Here is a 17,290-nt window from a genome sequence, read left to right as displayed (position 1 = left end):
AGATATACAGTTGCACACATCTGCTATTGACTGGGATATGGTTTTATTTTTTTTGTATACTTTTGTAATAAAAATAGTTTACTGTGCTTTTCAATACAGTTGAGGCTGCAAGATCCCAATGTATACAGACACTAGGCACCTTGGCAGTTATGGCAGGAGACATAAGGAATTAAAATGCCAAAGGTTTTCCTCTTGCTCTCATAGTCCATTTGTCTTACCCCATGTGGTTCCTCCATAGCCTGTTTCTTCTAGGGTTGCAGACAAGCCCCTTTTGTCTTGGATAACATAGCTTGATGATTCACTGTAATATGTGTGTTCATCTGTCTCTTGGGAGGTAGGAGCTCGTCTAATGGTGGTCACTTTTCTTCTAGTAGTCCTGTAAAGGGAGAATGGAGACTGATTATAATATACTTTGAAATGAACCATTGGTATTAAACAATCCGCAGCCAATGAAAAAAAAAACAAAAACTATTTCTATATCACTACATTTCTTTATAAATTTTCAGAAGAAAAAAAACTATCATAGTATTCGACCTGAATAAGTGACACTATAGTATTATTGGTTATGTATTCCATCCATGTTTCACTTTGCGGTTGAGGTTTGCTTTGTTTTGTGATGTTCTTATTTTCTGTTCCATTAAATACCGGTTGATGAAGACCATGTCCAGCTTGTGTATGTATTATATGAAAACACAATAACATACCGGACTGAAAAAACTATTTCATCGATAAGTGCTCTTTCACCTGTACCATATTTGGAGGGAATGGCACACTTGGGGTACATTTAGAAAGCTGTCCCACCGTCGATTTGCAAAAATGTTATGAAAATTAATTTGCATACCGTAGCTGCATTTGTTGGGGATACAAGACTATTTAATGCCAGAATTTCGGCACAAATGCAATGTCGAACGTTAGATTTGCGCAACAATTTGTGACATTTTGCTGTTTTACACTTCTTTGGCCACTTTTCAGTTCAATGATTTTTATTGAGTTTTTGTAAATGAGAAAGGTACAAACATAGTATGCATGGAATACATGAAGTTCAATCACAATAAGAGATACAGCTCATTTAAGCAGAAGAAAGCGACTACATTTGTGAACATAGTAAAACAACAGTAAAGAACTGAAAAATAAACAACTAGTGCAGCTAAAGGAGAGACTACAAGCGTAGTCTATATACCGTAGGGCAGGGGTCTCAAGCACGCGGCCCCCGAGTCACAGAGCCGCTAGTATAGGCTCTGCTCTGGGACTCTGTGGAATTCCCAGACATCGCTGTCCATATATGGACAGTGTTGTCAGGGTCTTCCCCAGAGTGGAGTCCCACGCAGAGTGCTAGTATAGGCTCTGCTTCGGGACTCTGTGGAATTCCCTGACATCGCTGTCCATATATGGACAGTGTTGTCAGGGTCTTCCCCAGAACGGAGTCCCGAGCAGGAGCGCTAGTATTAACTGAATGCGGTTGGACATTATGAAGATGCAGTTAACTGCACAAAAAAAAACACATTGTAATATAATAGCAGCAGTCTGCCCATAACACAAATTTCACCATGGACTTACCCTAAAAAGGTAGTTTGTCCAGTTCAAGAAAGGGTAGTGCAAGTTGGGGTGTTTGTGGGATTTGAAAATGAAATACTTGCGTCAAAAGTCCAAACACTTGGGTCCAATAGCTATCTAGCTTGGTACAGTGCCATAAGACATGGTAAAGAGTGCCTGTATTGCCACATCCCCTCCAAAATACAGATGAGGACTCGGGAAACATCCTATGCAAATGGTCAGGAGTGTAGTACCATCTCAAAGATGTTTTAATGGCTGCTTCTACATTTTCAAGCTAAGAGGTGCGACGTATGAATTTTCTAGATGCATACATTGTTTATCCACATCACTATTCCCCCAACTAGATATTTGTGCTACTTGGGTAGCTATATAATAGCTTTCGACCTGACCATATAAATTGGGAAAGAGTTTTTTGTGCTGTCTGAAAGAATCTTTTGAGAAGGCTAATAGGTAAGTTTCTAAATAGGTATAAGAGTTTTGGCAATAAAAGCATTTTGTAGGCTGCTATTCTACCTATCCATGATGTCTCGAATTTAAGTAACCTTTCAGAGGTTCATAATTGGCCTCATAGAGATCACGATATGAGGAAGTTAGGGTAATCCCTAAATATTGGATGCCCTTCATTTGCCAGTCAAAGGGATATTTTGTCTTAATGAAAAGTAATTTGGAATGGTCTAGGTGGAATGGAAGCATTTGGGACTTTTGCGTGTTTAATTTGTAGTATGAGAGTTTGCCAAAGTTAGTAATAATGTCGATGGCTGAGGTCAACGAAGATTCTGGGTTTGTCAAGGATAAGATAATGTCATCAGCATACAAAGAGATGGTATGCGATCTAGCACAAATTTTTATGCCCTGTATCTCCATATGGAGTTTAATGTGTTGAGCCAGCGGTTCCATGGATAGTATGAAAATTATTGGGGATAAAGGCAAAACCAACATCAACGCTGGAGTCATATGCGTTTCAATGAGGCGTAATAAGTTTAGGATCTGCCTCGTATTGTCTGAAGCTTGTCGTCCTTTAACAAAACCTACTTGGTCCGCGCTCACCAAAGTAGTCAGCAGGGGGTAAGCCTTGTCACAAGTAATTTGGCATATAGTTTTAAGTCAGAGTTTAGTAGCAATATTGGCCTGAAGTTTTGGGGGGCATTAGGAGCTTTACCCGGTTTAGGGAGTGTAACAATAATTGCTGACTGGTTTTCCTTAGGAAGGGAACCAAGATCTATTGCTTGTTGACATTTTTTTTATCAAGTAAGGGAGCAGTGTAGTTGATTATAGGGGCATTTAAACATCCCAATTGTTACAGGGATAATTTAGGCAAAGAAGCTTTCTGGAGGAATTCCAATATATCAGGTGGATTAGGGCATTCTGTAAAGGGGCCATTTTTTAAGTTATATAAGGAGTAGTATATGCAAAACCGATCTGATATCTCTAGGATCTAGAATCTTTTTTCGATTGTGGGGATCTATCAAATATGGAATTCTAGATTTCTGGTATTGAGTTTTAAGACGAGCAGCTAATAATTTCCCTGCATTATTGTTTTGTGAATAATACCTAGCTTTGGTTTTCCTAAGATTTTTCTCATATTCAGACAATAAACATAGACGGTGGCGTTGTCTCAGGGAGGAACAGCTGTGAGGCCCATACGTTCGAAGGCGATAATTTATTTTTTGCATCTAAAAGGCGGATCTCGTTTGTTAACAAAGAAACCTCAGCCAATCTCTTTTTTTCTGAGTGTGTGACCCAGTCGGATGAAAGTACCTCTGATGTACGCCTTGTGAGCATTCCACAAGGAGGAGATGTTGGTGTCCGGGGTATCATTATGTTGAAAATAGTCATGAAGGTCCCTTTCTACATCTCGTTTATAAGTAGGATGTGACAAAAGAAAAGAGTTGCATCTCCAAAGATAGTCTGGAGGAGAATTGTAAGTTTCCGCAATCGTCAAAGTAACTGGAGCGTGATCTGACCAATGAATGTCTCCAATAGTCGTGGATTGTGACAGAAAAAGTGTTTCCCTATCTACAAGGAACATATAAATTCTAGAATAGCTGTTATGCACTTGAGAGTGAAACGAGAAATCTCTCTCCTTGTTTATGTTTGGAAATTAGTCTGAGAATTTTATGTAGGAAGTTCAGCTGGTGGCTGTTTGGTGAATATAGAATCTATATAGAGTATCTTACATTATTTGTCAAACAAACCAGAAGGACATATTTGGCGTTAGGATCAACAAACAATTCAATCAGTTGAAAAGCAACTGTATTTTTTACAGCCACCAGCACGCCTCGGGTTTTTGTAGTGATGAGACTGGAAAACATGGGGAAAGTGTGGGTCTTTTATGCGATGTGCATCTTTTTTCAGAAGATGTGTTTCCTGTATACAAAATATATAACATGCTAACTGTTGCGCTTCTTTCCACATATATGCATGTTTGTGTGGACTATTAAGTCCATTCACGTTTAGAGAACCAAATTTAAGAGCCATTATTAAAGAGGGCGTGCTGTTGACTGCAATTCCAGTTGGACATTAGCGTCACATTGCCATCATTTAAAATAGTATACAACATGAAAGTAGGTGTCATATATACAATTCGACTACGGTAGAGAGATATTATGGAAAGAGGGCTTCACAAAAACAGATAGAAAACTTAGAACAACAAAACCATTCAAGAACTTTTGTAGAGAAGTGGTCTGAACAGTAGTGATGTTGAGATAAAGGCGGGGGGAGACAGTCTATTTGTGAACCGGACTTAGGTCTCAAAAGCAACAGTGCATATACCATTGGAAGTTACCTCAACGTCTCGAATGGTTGCGAAGTTTGGTCAATTGCCATTCATCACTGATGGATTGCGGAGGAGCCCTCCGTATAGGCTATGAGGAAGTGACAGAAATTCCCCATTGCTGCAGTAGCGAAGATCCATCTTGTACGGATCTGATCACGTGCATGGAATTATTCCTGTTGATCAGTAAGCGAACTGCAAAGCCCCATTTGTATAAGATCTTGTTATACCTGAGTGCTGTAGTGATGGGGAGAGTTGTCTCCGGAGTTGTAGAGTGGTGGCAGAGAGATCCGCATAAACAGAGACCATGTTGTATTGCGCAGGAATTGCATCCTTTTGCCTGGCGGCGGCCATGAAGTATTCTTTGATGTAGAAAAAGTGGAGGCGAGCCAAGACATCCCTCAGCTAGGAGTTTTGGCCTCGGAACTCTGTGGCCTCTGTCTATTATCAGATCTCTAGGAGTGCATTTTGGAAGTAAAGTCTTAATGAATCCTTGAATAAAGTGGGTCAAATCTTTGGCCGCTATGTCTTCAGGAATGCCTCGAAATTTAACGTTATTCCGTCGGGATCTGTCTTCCAGATCATAAATTTTTGCTTTCACCTGGGACAGGTCGGATTCAAGATCATAATGAGCATCAATGAGTTAATTGTGGGATGATACAAAGACACTCATTTTGGATTCTACATGTTGTACCTTGTCTTCCACAGTGTGTATCGCTTCAGGCATGGGTTTGAGTAATCGAGTGAGCCTAGAGTGTAGGGATTGTTGCAGAGCCTGCAGCATGGCTTTAAGAGTAAGTTCTGTGACAGGATTAGATGTGGATGGCATAGTAGGAAAAAAAACTATGTAGCAAAAACGTCTGTCTGCACAGAAGTCATACATTCATCACTGGCGCTTTCTCCTCCCTTCCCCAGCAAGTGTTGAGCAGCTTGCAGTCGTTGGTTCTGCTTGGCTGGGCTCCTGGAGTCAGGAGATGAAGGTGAGGAAGGTGAAGGGCCGCGTGAGCGTTCCACAAGATGGCGGCCTCTGAGTTCCGGTAGCACTAGGGTCGGAGTCACAAGTTGTTCTGGAGGGGAGCTCCGAGTGACTGTTTGTGTGTGAGGCGATAGCACCGGGACAGAGCTGTTTCTGCGTGGAGGTGCAATAGCGTGTCTGAGAGGAGAGCCCGGGTCTGAGGTGAGTGAGCCTGATTGAGAGCAGGCATCGGCGCCATCTTGATCCGCCTGGCGGTTGAAGTAAAAATCCAGCAGTTTCGCTGGTCTGGCCACCAATTTCCGTCTCCTGGACATCCTGGGCGCTTTTATCCTCCGATGAGGGCAAAATTTGGGCGTCAGGTGAGGTATAAGTCGCTGGTGTGATGCAGAGTTGAGCTCTCAAGCGGCCATTCAGTCCGGCAGGCAAGCCACGCCCCCCTCTTTGGCCACTCTTCAAACAGAAGGGGCAGGGCCACCAGCGGTTTGATAGATTTCAATTGCTGTGCACAGACAGCCAGGGAGGAGACAAATTTAATTAAAAGGCATGCGCTTCTTAATAAATTTGGCACATCTTACTCCAGCGTGTTTTGGTGTTAGACTGGTGCATGAGTAAATCTCATACACCACAAGTGTTTTAAACATATTGGGGGAGATTTATTCATACATTAACGTAAGATTTTTTTATCGCAGGAGTAAAAACATCTCCATTTGGGCTGAAAAGCAACCGTGGCATCAAAGTGTTTTACAGAGGGAGATAACTCCCTCTGAAATCTATCTGCACCCACCACGAAGCGATCACATGGTGCTGGTTGCCATGGCAGGCAGGGGTCTAACAAAGGCCCCCAGACCTGCCAAGTATGCGAGCCTATTAGGCCCTGCCTAGGGCAGGGTCCAATAGGCTGCCTTTCAATGTAACAAATGACAAGCATAACACATTGCAAAGCAGGAGTATTAAAATGTATTATAAAAGAGACCACATGAGCGCAAGTCTCCTAGTGGGACAAAAAAAATAAAGTTCAATAAAGATTATTGGAAAAAAAAAAAAAAGTATAAATAATTTTCACTTACAAAATAGAAAACATTTTTTGGTATTGCTGCAATTGTAAGGACTTCATAATATAAGATAAAATTAACCTGTTATTTATACCGCACAGTGAGCGATGTTAAAAAACAGTGAAAAACAACGGCTGAATTGTTGCTTTTTGTCAACTCGCAAATAAATGAATACACCCCCAAACGGTGGCAATAAAGACTAAATCTCGTCCCACAAAAAACAAGTCCTGATAAAGCTATGTCTGCTGAAAAATTAAAAAGTAATGCCTCTTGGATTGCAACAACACAAAAACAAATTGTTTGCAATGAAAGATGTTTAACCCCTTAATGACCGCCGATAAGCCTTTTCATGGCGGTCATTGGTGGGCTTTATTCTACAGCGCCGCCATTCCATGGTGCTGCATTAGAATAAAGTAAACAGAGCAGGGAGCTGTCAAATCTCCCTGCTCTCAGCTACCAGAGGTAGCTGAGGGCTGGGGGCGTCCCTGCTGCCGGGTGAGATCGATATTAGTATTAGTTACCCGTTTAACCCTTCAGATGCGGTTCTTGAATAGCGTGCGCCGCATCGGAGTGGTTTTGGAGAGAGGGAGGGAGCTCCCTCTCATCCCACTGACACCCGGTGATAAGATCGCCGAGTGTCTGTGTCTCCGATGGCAGCCGGGGGCCTAATAAAGGCCCCCAGGTCTGCCTGTAACGAATGCCTGCTAGGTCATGCTGGAGGCATGACCTAGCAGATGCCTGTCCGTTTCAAACGGACAGGCAGTAATACACTGCAATAAGAAGTATTGCAGTGTATTATAATAGCGATCGGATGATCGCATATTAAAGTCCCCAAGTGGGACTAGTATACAAGTAAAAAAAAGTTGAATAAAGTAAAAAAAAAAATGAAAAACCCACTTTTTCCCCTTACAAAATGCTTTACTATTAAAAAAAAACCACAATAAATCAAAAAAGTTACACATATTTGGTATCGCCGTGTCCGTAACGACCCCGACTATGAAGCGGTTACATTATTTAACCCGCACGGTGAACGCCGTAAAAAAATAAAATAAAAAACAATGGAAAAATTGCTGTTTTCTGTTAATCCTGACTTAAAACAAATGTTATCAAAAGTGATCAAAAAGTCGAATCTACTCTCAAATGGTACCAATAAAAACTACAAGTCGTCTCGCAAAAAAAAAGCCCTCATACAACTGCATCGGCAGAACAATAAAATTGTTATGACTCTTCAAATATAGAGACGCAAGAACAAATAATTTTGAAAAAGACGTGTTTTTACTGTGTAAGTAGTAAAACATACAAAAACTATACAAATTTGGTATCTTTGCAATCGTAACAACCCGTTGAATAAAGTTATTGTGTTATTTATACCACACGGTAAACTACGTAGATTTAGGGCGCAAAAAAAAGAATGGTGAAATTTCAGGTTCTCCTCTATCCCCACACAAAAAAGTTAATTAATCAATCATATGTACCCCAAAATGGTGCTATTAAAAAGTACAACTTGTCCCGAAAAAACAAGACCTTATACAGCTATGTCGACGCAAAAATAAAAAAAGTTATAGCTCTTCGAATGGGACAATAAAAAAACGTTAAAAATGGCTTGGTCATTAGGGCCCAGAATGCAAGCAGGGGGAAGGGGTTAAAGAGGCTCTGTCACCACATTATAAGTGCCCTATCTTGTACATGATCTGCGCTGTAATGTAGATTACAGCAGTGTTTTTTATTTAGAAAAACCATCATGTTTTACGGAGTTATGACCTAGATTAGCTTTATGCTAATGACTTTCTCAATGGACAACTGGGCGTGTTTTACTATATAACCAAGTGGGCGTTGTACAGAGGAGTGTATGACGCTGACCAATCAGCGTCATACACTCCTCTCCATTCATTTACGCTGCAGATAGCGATATAGCTATATCGCTAATTGCAGTCACATAAACACACTATAACGCTACTCATGTGTCCGGACAATGAATATACATTACCTCCAGCCAGGACGTGATGTGTATTCATTATCCTGACCACTTCTGTAGCGTCTCTGTGAGTTACAGCATAGCAGGCGTAGTCTCGCGAGATTACGCTGTAAGCTGTCATTCACAGCGAGATCTCGCTGTGCTGTGTTGCAACTCACAGAGACGCTACAGAAGTGGTCAGGAGAATGAATACACATGTCCTGGCTGAGGTAACGTATATTCATTGTCATAACACATGAGTAGCGTTATAGTGTGTTTATGTGGCTGCAGATAGCGATATAGCTATATCGCTATCTGCAGTGTAAATGAATGGAGAGAAGTGTATGACGCTGATTGGTCAGCGTCATACACTCCTCTGTACAACGCCCACTTGGTCATATAGTAAAACACGCCCAGTTGTCCATTGCGAAACTCATTAGCATAAAGATAATATAGGTCATAACTCCGTCAAAAATTATGGTTTTTCTAAATTAAAAACACTGCTGTAATCTACATTACAGCGCCGATCACATCATGTACAAGATAGGGCACTTATAATGTGGTGACAGAGCCTCTTTAAGGGCAGCATAGTATGGGGACAAGCCCAATCTACTTTTAGCCCAAACGGCACAAAAAAATATTGTGCCATTTGGCTAACAAAGAATATAAAAATTTATGAGGGGAGCTCTCCCCACCTTTCCCGCCTCCTCCAATTCCTTTCACCAGTAATTTATGGCTGCCAGGTATACAAGCGGATACACAGTATCCTTCAGTAAATGTTAAGAGGGTCTGGCCTGCTGGGGTGAAGGGAGCGTTCCCCCCATAAATACACCAGACTCAAAACTATGACTTCGCTGTATTCTTGGTTAGGTGCTATTAGCCAAACAGCACAATCATTTTTGTGCCAACTGGGCTAGTAGTAGAATAGACCTTTATGATGACAGATCCACTTCCAGTGGTTCTCATGTCAAATGCTACAAACAACCTTCAGCCTCTCCAGCCTATTCTGAAATTCATAGATTGTCTGTGCTTTTAGTAAAAATGTGATACAGTAGCTGCTGCCGGTGTCCAGTCGACACAGCGAAAGTAAAATGGTTCTAAATTGCTTGAGCAGAAACGCTAAATATTTTTATACTATCTTGTATTGACACTTTTTAGTCATTTGGAAGGTAAGTGATGTTGACATATTTAGTGCACACTTTAGCTAGTAACGAGAAACATAAAGCTTCCGGTATCACTGCAGTTTCCTCTCTGCACACCACAGGATGTGACAATATGAACTTCATGCTTCTCGCTTACAAGACTCACTGGCTTGAAACAATTTGCAATGTAGATCCTACGTCCTTTAGTATTTTATGTTACCCATACACAGGGCCGGCCTTTGGGGTGTGCGACCTGTGCCATTGCACAGGGCCCATCACTCCAGCAGGTGGAAGGGGGAGCTGCGCTGGCTCCCTTCCCCAGCTGCCTTTCTGCCCTGGCGCTCCTTCTCTTCCCGGTGGCCTAACTACCGCTGCTACAGTGATAGCATCACTACATTCAATAGTTTCTCCATCCTTAGGACAAAGAAACTACTGTACACTATGGCAGAGCAGGGAGGTATCTCCCTGCTCTGCCATTTACTAGGCTACAGGCCGTTCATCCCTCAGGCGCATGGACCGAATCAGTGTGCGGGATGGAATCCGTGTGCAGTACGGCGTAAAGACGTCACTGGATCACTCCAACCTACGCACGCATTTCATCGGTGTTGTGGAGCAGCTGTTCTCGAGAGAACAGCAGGGACCGCTCATGCGCATTACTGGCTGTACAACAGAACAGCCCATACACGGCACACGGTGACGTGTCATATAACCAGAAGAAGATTGATGATCAACACAGAAGCCAGAGAGTGACGTCACCCGTCATGTACCCCACGGCAGCATCTGGAAACGGGGCCAATTACATTACAAATGTATTTACATTCAGAAGTTAAAAGCATTAGCACATACACATTTTAACTCGGAAAACCCCTTTAAGTGTAGGATCTATTTTCTACGAGCAAAAGAATGATTTTTTTGGAGATGGTTTGGCAAAGCATAGAGTAACTTTTTTTGTGCTCACATTATGCATCAGTTTGACACATATAAATTCAAAGTGTATACTGACCTGATAGGACTATCTCTGTGTAAGTGTTGACTTTCTAAGCTGCTGGTGCTGATCCTGTCATCATCCAGATCAATGGCACTGAGGCGTTTACTGCGTCTTGACATGTTCACCTGCCGGTCTAAGAGCAAAATAACATCTTATTGACAAGCAGTAGCTTGGGTTGCGAGATGTGACAAGTTTTAATAATAGAGGAAGCTTATCAAGTTGTGAGCTGCTTTTTTATACCAATAATAAATAACTTCCAATATTACTAACGCTACCATTAAAGCGTACCTCCACTTTCAGTTAAAAACTATTATAGTGCAGGAGTGCACACAGTCATCATTTTTCTAAATTACTTCTATTATTTTGCCTCTAGCAGTAGTATGGACTGTGTACGTTCCTTGCTGCTGGACGCTTCTTCAGCGGGAGACTAATTCGTTTTTCACTGAGAGAGTTGGTACACTTTAATGCATTCATTTTTATATGCTGACCAGAAGATATGCATGCTACATAGAATTTTTTTTATTTATTATTAAAGAGGTTCACTTGTGAAGCCACCCCTTACCAAATGCCCGATTAGGGAACATAGATGTTAAACTTGGGAGTCTCCCTGCTCAGGATACTCCCTTCTATGAGGCAGAAGGGAAATCTGCCCACAAAAAGCGCCTCTCGCTGTAGTGGACTCTTCGCATTCATTTTTTACATAATCAGGACATTCTTTTGAAAATGCTCCAGTCCCCCTGTAGTGGCAACTGCAGAGGAAAAGTATGGCCCGAAACGGCTTCCCCTGGTAATAACAGCTGATCGCATGTGGTTTCTGAAGCCAGACCTGCGTCTCTCAGACCCAGTATATTAGTAACTTTCAAATAGCACAATTTCAGAACTTACGTATTAAGAAACCATTTTCTTTATACATAAAGCTATTAAGTCATGAAATTAAAAAAAAAAAAGTTACTTTATAATATAAACAATATGAACCATTATCCAGTTCTCTAAATGCAGGCACCATAATCTAAATAATGGGTGTTTTCATGCTGATCTTCATGATTGTACAATATTTATGCAAGTCCATACTATATATAAATAGACTATATGACATTTGTAAAATATGTAAATAAAAGACAAATAATTGCAGAAGCAATATATACATAAACGATTTTGAATGTAGCCATATCAACCAGTATGAAAACATCTAATGTTTACCCTGCTGGCTGAATAATAACAGGGAAATGCTGCAGAATAGAAATAAAGGCTTATATTACAGCTTTTTTTTATTTTTTATTTAATTAAAGAACTAAACTGTTTACCACTCCTTTTATTGTGATTTTTTTTTTATCCAGCCCTAAAATAAGTTTCGTTACATCCAGTCTATGTGTTCGTAGCAAAATTAAGTTTCCTCATGCTTGCAGTAGGTTTTGTCACGGTCATTTGATTGGGCCATTACACCTAAGATCCTGAAAACAAAGCAATGTAATAAATTCATCAAATTTCTTTTCAAACCCACAGTTTTCGAAATAGTTGCACAAAGTAAAAAAAATATACAAACATTAAAGTGGCAACATTGTAATTATGAGTGCAAATATATGGGAATAACAACTGAATACCTGCCGGCACTATGTGCATAATGCACAAATCATAATCCTATTTTTGTCATTGAAATATATATCACATACTACTGAAATATGACCACATGTAATACAACATACAGACATTAGCAAGGTTAGTTATAAAAGACAGGTTTTTTTGAGTAAAAGTGGTAAAAAAAATAATTTATGACCCGGCAGAAGTGCTACTCGAGTATGTGCAACATTTTTTTGCTCTGAGCTATTGTACGGTGTAGAGGCGTTTTTCTAAGGGTGTAGTGGCACATACTGGCATTGTAAGGCACACTATATTTATTATATGGCAAATAAGAAAAGCAGGTGTTTATTGCTCTGACAGTTATGTAAGAACGCAGTGTTCAAGAATAACATATTTGCAGTAAAGTATGAAGAAAGTGGATCCAGCGCTGCAGGTATGTGGTTAAAAAGGAACGTATTCCCAATTTTATTGTATCAAAAGATTTAAAAATTCGATGTCAGGTGCATATGGGCATCAAGGCAGTAATAGGTGGGTATTAAGCGCCTACGCGTTTCAAGCACGGCAAGTGCTCTTAGTCATGGCATCCATTCAGTAACATTTATTTGAACGTTTATTTTCTATCACAGCTGCATTTGATGGTAATATCCTATGTCCTGTACCTCAATTAAAGAGTTTTGGTGGGTGGACAGCAATATAGAGGACTTTTACATACATTCGTGCAGCATTTCTGCAAAAACGGAACACACATGACTCATTGGCACTGTCACCATTCACAGTCACACTTATATGTATTCCCTGAGGCATTAAGTATGTTAACCATACATGTTATGTTAATTTATATAAAACTTACAAGAAATTGTCATTTTGACAGCATGTTCTATCAAAAAAGTGAACTTATTCGAAGGTCACAACCAATCTGGCTGAACTTACGGTTGTTACTTTTGCAACAAATAAAATTCGGGCTAGATCTCATTTTTCTTTGGAAAATAAAAGCATTGATCTGATCCTAAGGCTGGTTTTACACAAGTCTATTCCTGCACGGTAAAAAGCGCTAAGTTACACGGAGCAATGATGGTGGCTGTATGGAGAAGAATGATTGTTAATACGATCGTTCATTCACATAAAGTTAGCATATTGTCAGCAGAGCAGCGCATCCCCGTATTACATGTGGAGATATGCTGCTGATAAACAACCATTTTTATGGCAGCATAAAAGGGCCTTAGAGGGAAGCGGTCAGCAGTTTTGAGTCCTCAAAACTGCTGACAGTGCTATATACAGGGTGGAGAGTGCAGTGTACTGATACCTACTGTATGTTGTCGGTCATGAGAGTTACATGACCGACAAATCTCTGTCTTGATGTTCCTGGTGCCGCAGCCGCAAGTGTTGCGGAGACGGCCTCTTTCTGTTCAGTGCTCTGGGCTCTCTGCACTGAACGCTGCCAGCCCCTCCACTTTGCGTGGCGGCTCTAGCGTCCAATCAGGAGTCTGTTTCAGCCCTCACGCAGAGCAGAAAGTGGCGATAGCGGAGATTCATTGATCATTCAACTTGCATGGCTGACAACATAGGTGGGGTTACACTGCACTCCACCACCCTGTAAATAGAGGACTCAAAACTGCTGACAGATTCCCTTTAAGGGCAACTCTCTTGTATTATCTTTTTGCAAGACAATTATTTCAATATAGAGGTCATTATTCACTACACTTATCACAGCCAGAATTTGTAATTCCCTTATCAAGTACCAACAATTCAGACAGATTTCTCTAGTGAAAAAGGGGAATAGTAATCAGTAGAAAAATTGTTACAAATTAAACCAGTCATGTGTGGCAAAACTAGTGTACACATACATTAGGCTATACCTGCCACGTAAGTGCCCACTTCTGTTCAAAGAGTTGTCTTTAATAAGGCATATGGGCAAAAGGGGAATTTGTTCTAGCACTTTGTGAAAAAAAAAAAATTACAAAAAAATGTGACTTTTAACCTAGCTTTAGGTTGTTAGCCAAGTTTATGAAGGGTTAGTGCCTTGTTTTCTTATGGGATTCACCTTATCAGCCGCTTTGATATTTTGTCAGTAAAAGTGAGCATGGGTTAATTAAAGTAAAAAGACAAAAAATTATGAAATACGGCTTTACGAAAAGTTGCAAAATTTTTGCTCTATCGTACTTTACTAAAATCAGTGGAATACATTTATAGCGAACACATTTCTATACTGTTGTCCATTATAATTTTGTAACATAAATCGCTAAGAAGAACAAATGTTTTGGTACATAAAATCAAAATTCTTTACTAAATTGCCGTATTTACGGCAAAAATATAAACTGCCACACACCAAACTTTTGAATGGGCCCCCCTGAGCTTTTACCATAATCCACCCCCAGTGACCACAAGCAGTGCAGACCACACAACCCCCTAATTCAGCCCTGTGACCTTGTCTTACAATTTCTGAGGAGCTTGCTGCCCTTAATCACGTTGTACACCCACCCGTTCACAGCCAGCAGAATGCAGAGTTTCTGGACCAGGTCATGGATTATTTGATGCTGCGGTGTGCGGTATCTTCCTGAGGGGTGGCATGCTTGCCACTCGCCTTCCGCTCCCTCTCGAGTGCTCGTTCACCCGCAAGACCCCATGCAATGGTGCCACCAGAAGCCCCACATTCGGAAATGTGGTCCGGATGTCCAGGCCCTGTACAGACTCAACTTTCATGCCCCTTTATCATAGGCCGACCCAAGTTTCATTCTGGATCGATGCTATTATTTGATTATTTTTGCGCAATTAAGCAGATATGAATGAAAATTTGCATGGTCTATTTATATATATATATATCTGAGGTGGGTGCAATAAAAAGTGTGTGCCTCTTTGATACATTTTGCACAAGTTACGTCGTCTAAAGTCTCAAAGTTTGACAACTAACTTTCGTTTTTACTCAATGGATAAATTTCTCTTAGTGAAAGGACAAAGAACAGCTTTGACTTGAGTGCACCTGGCCCGCCCATGTATTACATGGTCGACCATTGCAGGGGCATTGTATGGCCAGGCACAGCTTCCTCCAGGATAACAGCTGGTCTTCTGAAGTTGGACCGGCTTCTATTATCTTCATGAGACAACCCTTTTAAGTTGTACCAAATTTATCAAATGCTGCGCAACATATTATCTATTAACCAGACAGCAACAAAAAGAAATAGTTGTAAAAACGACACTAATAGCACATGAACCCCACAAACCTTCCATTTCAGGACGGCTTTATTATGCCGATATTCACCTGGTTCAGTGATGGAAAGACAGCGCAATGTTCGGATCCTTGCCCAACTACTCTTCCTTTTCTTCAACTTGACCAATCAAGGTGTTGTAGCAAATGTTCTCCGATATTCTGTCACTTTCTTCACTACATGGGACTTTGGACAGCCAAGAGTGTAAATAAGATAGCAATCTGCAAAAATAAAATAACTTATTTTACATTTAATTTATCTGATACAGGAGGACTCCAACAAGATCTATGTGAATGAGTGACTGAAGGTGAAAAGATCATCTACATTAAAATACCAGACAGAAGAAATACACAAGGAAATAGCAGTTATTGTTTTGGAAGGTAAAGTGGAGCAGAAGTGCCCAGACCGTCAGCCACACACTAGAAGTGACTAGTCAGGGAAATGCAAGAGTGATGAGAAGGTGTTTATAGTCTGACAAGCTGCAGGCTATACACAACAAAAGGGAGGCCGGGAGACAGGGGGATAAATACAGAAGTGAAAACATACACAGAAGCAATGCGTACAGTGATGTTCCCGTCCGGGCTTCTCTCATGCGATGCCCCGTGTGCGCGCAGGTGACAGTGACACAAATACACTCTGTGCTGTCATCTAAGGATGCAGCTGTCGGCAATAACCTCCAGCAGCTCTCACATTGGTCGGTTCGGCTGTCACTCAGGGCGGCAGCATCCTCCGTGTTGGTCGGTTTGAATGGGCAGGGAGGGGGCACGATGGAGACGGTGCTTGTGCAGGAAAAGGATGTACTTGGCTTATTGCCTTAACTGCTTCTGTGCCTCAAGACGTCATGTATGGCTATAGCGGGGGATAGATTATAAACCGCTGCTCATTGTATACACATTCCCCTCATGCATAAGAGCGCGTTTCCTGAGAGCACAGCTGCTGCGTGTCACGGAGTCTTGTGCGGGGTCTCTTCGGTCTTGGGCCGCTTTCCCTCACACGCCTCTTTGTCTCAGTGTGTGGTTTCTCTTTGTGGTTTATCTCCCGCCCTTCTGTGTCTCGGCTCACTGTCTCTCACGTTGTGTTGGGTGATGTCATCTTCACTACAGTTTTTATTCAGCGTCGTTTGGAATTAGATTTTTTTTCAGTCAGTATTTCAGCTAATGTCCGTGTAGCGGGCTGATGGATGTACTATGGCAAGTATAAGACTCTATTCACACGACAGGGTGCGAGTGTCGGCCGTTTTGGTCTGTTTTTCTCAGACATTTTGCATCGGTTTCGGGACGTGTTTCCATTTTTAACAGCCCCGTTTTGCATCCGTTTTTTCAGCCCTCTGTAGGTAATGCCACCCAGCCCCCTGTAGGTAGTTCTACACAGCACCCTTTTACCTGGCAACCCCCCCTACCTTTCTGTAGATAGCGCCACTGTAGGGGACCGTTCTAGGCAAAGTCCCTGACTTCAATGTTCATATATGGACAGTGAAGTCAGGGACTTCTGGAGCGGAAACACCGGCCACAGTGCCAGGGATCCCGCTTTAGAAGTCGCTGTGTCCATATATGGACAGTGAATCCAGGGACTTCTCCTGGAGCGGAAACACCGGCCACAGCGCCGGGGATCCCGCTTCAGAAGTCAATGTGTCCGTATATGGACAGTGAATTCAGGGACTTCTCCTGAAGCAGAATCCCCAATCCGCAGCCACAGCGTTGCCGAAGCTGTGGCCGGGTGTTGGGGGTTCCACTCCACGAGGGAGCAAAAAAATACCCTCCTCCTCAAATACACTTCGCACTGTGAGGAGGATAGAGCGAGCGACGGAAGACACGGCCATCACTCGGAACACGTTCAAGGGATAGCTGTGTATTACCCGGCCCCATAGACTTTTATGGGAGCCGGGAGAACGCCCGAAAATAGGGCATGTTCCATTTTTTGCCGGGCCGTCAAAAAAACGGTCGTGTGAATCTCCCCATTTGGGGTCTATTGTTCCTACTGCGGTCGTGTGACGGCCGTTTTTTGAACGGCCGTCACATGGCCGGGAAACGCTGTCGTGTCAATAGGGCCTAAATATAAGGTGTTCACATG

At 41.8% G+C, this 17,290-nt stretch overlaps 1 protein-coding gene across 3 annotated transcripts in view; it reads right to left on the bottom strand.

Annotated features, from left to right (window-relative positions):
• Nucleotides 1–16,295, bottom strand: part of SUN2 (Sad1 and UNC84 domain containing 2) — a 96,386-nt gene extending 80,091 nt beyond the window's left edge. The window contains exons 1-4 of one of the 3 annotated variants that reach the window (XM_075833565.1): nucleotides 15,767–16,295; nucleotides 15,274–15,441; nucleotides 10,455–10,564; nucleotides 219–376 (exon numbers count right to left, since the gene is read on the bottom strand). In XM_075833565.1, coding sequence (XP_075689680.1) covers nucleotides 219–376; nucleotides 10,455–10,558 — 262 coding nt within the window. In that variant the 5' untranslated portion in view covers nucleotides 10,559–10,564; nucleotides 15,274–15,441; nucleotides 15,767–16,295. Of the gene's footprint in view, nucleotides 1–218; nucleotides 377–10,454; nucleotides 10,573–15,273; nucleotides 15,442–15,766 lie in introns of all 3 variants that reach the window. The other 2 variants (XM_075833563.1, XM_075833564.1) reach the window with 2 other exon arrangements.
• Between the last annotated feature and the right edge of the window lie 995 nt (nucleotides 16,296–17,290).

This window comes from Rhinoderma darwinii, chromosome 7 (assembly GCF_050947455.1).
Source record: "Rhinoderma darwinii isolate aRhiDar2 chromosome 7, aRhiDar2.hap1, whole genome shotgun sequence".
Lineage (NCBI taxonomy): Eukaryota > Metazoa > Chordata > Amphibia > Anura > Rhinodermatidae > Rhinoderma > Rhinoderma darwinii.
This window is presented reverse-complemented; position numbering and strand designations above follow the sequence as displayed.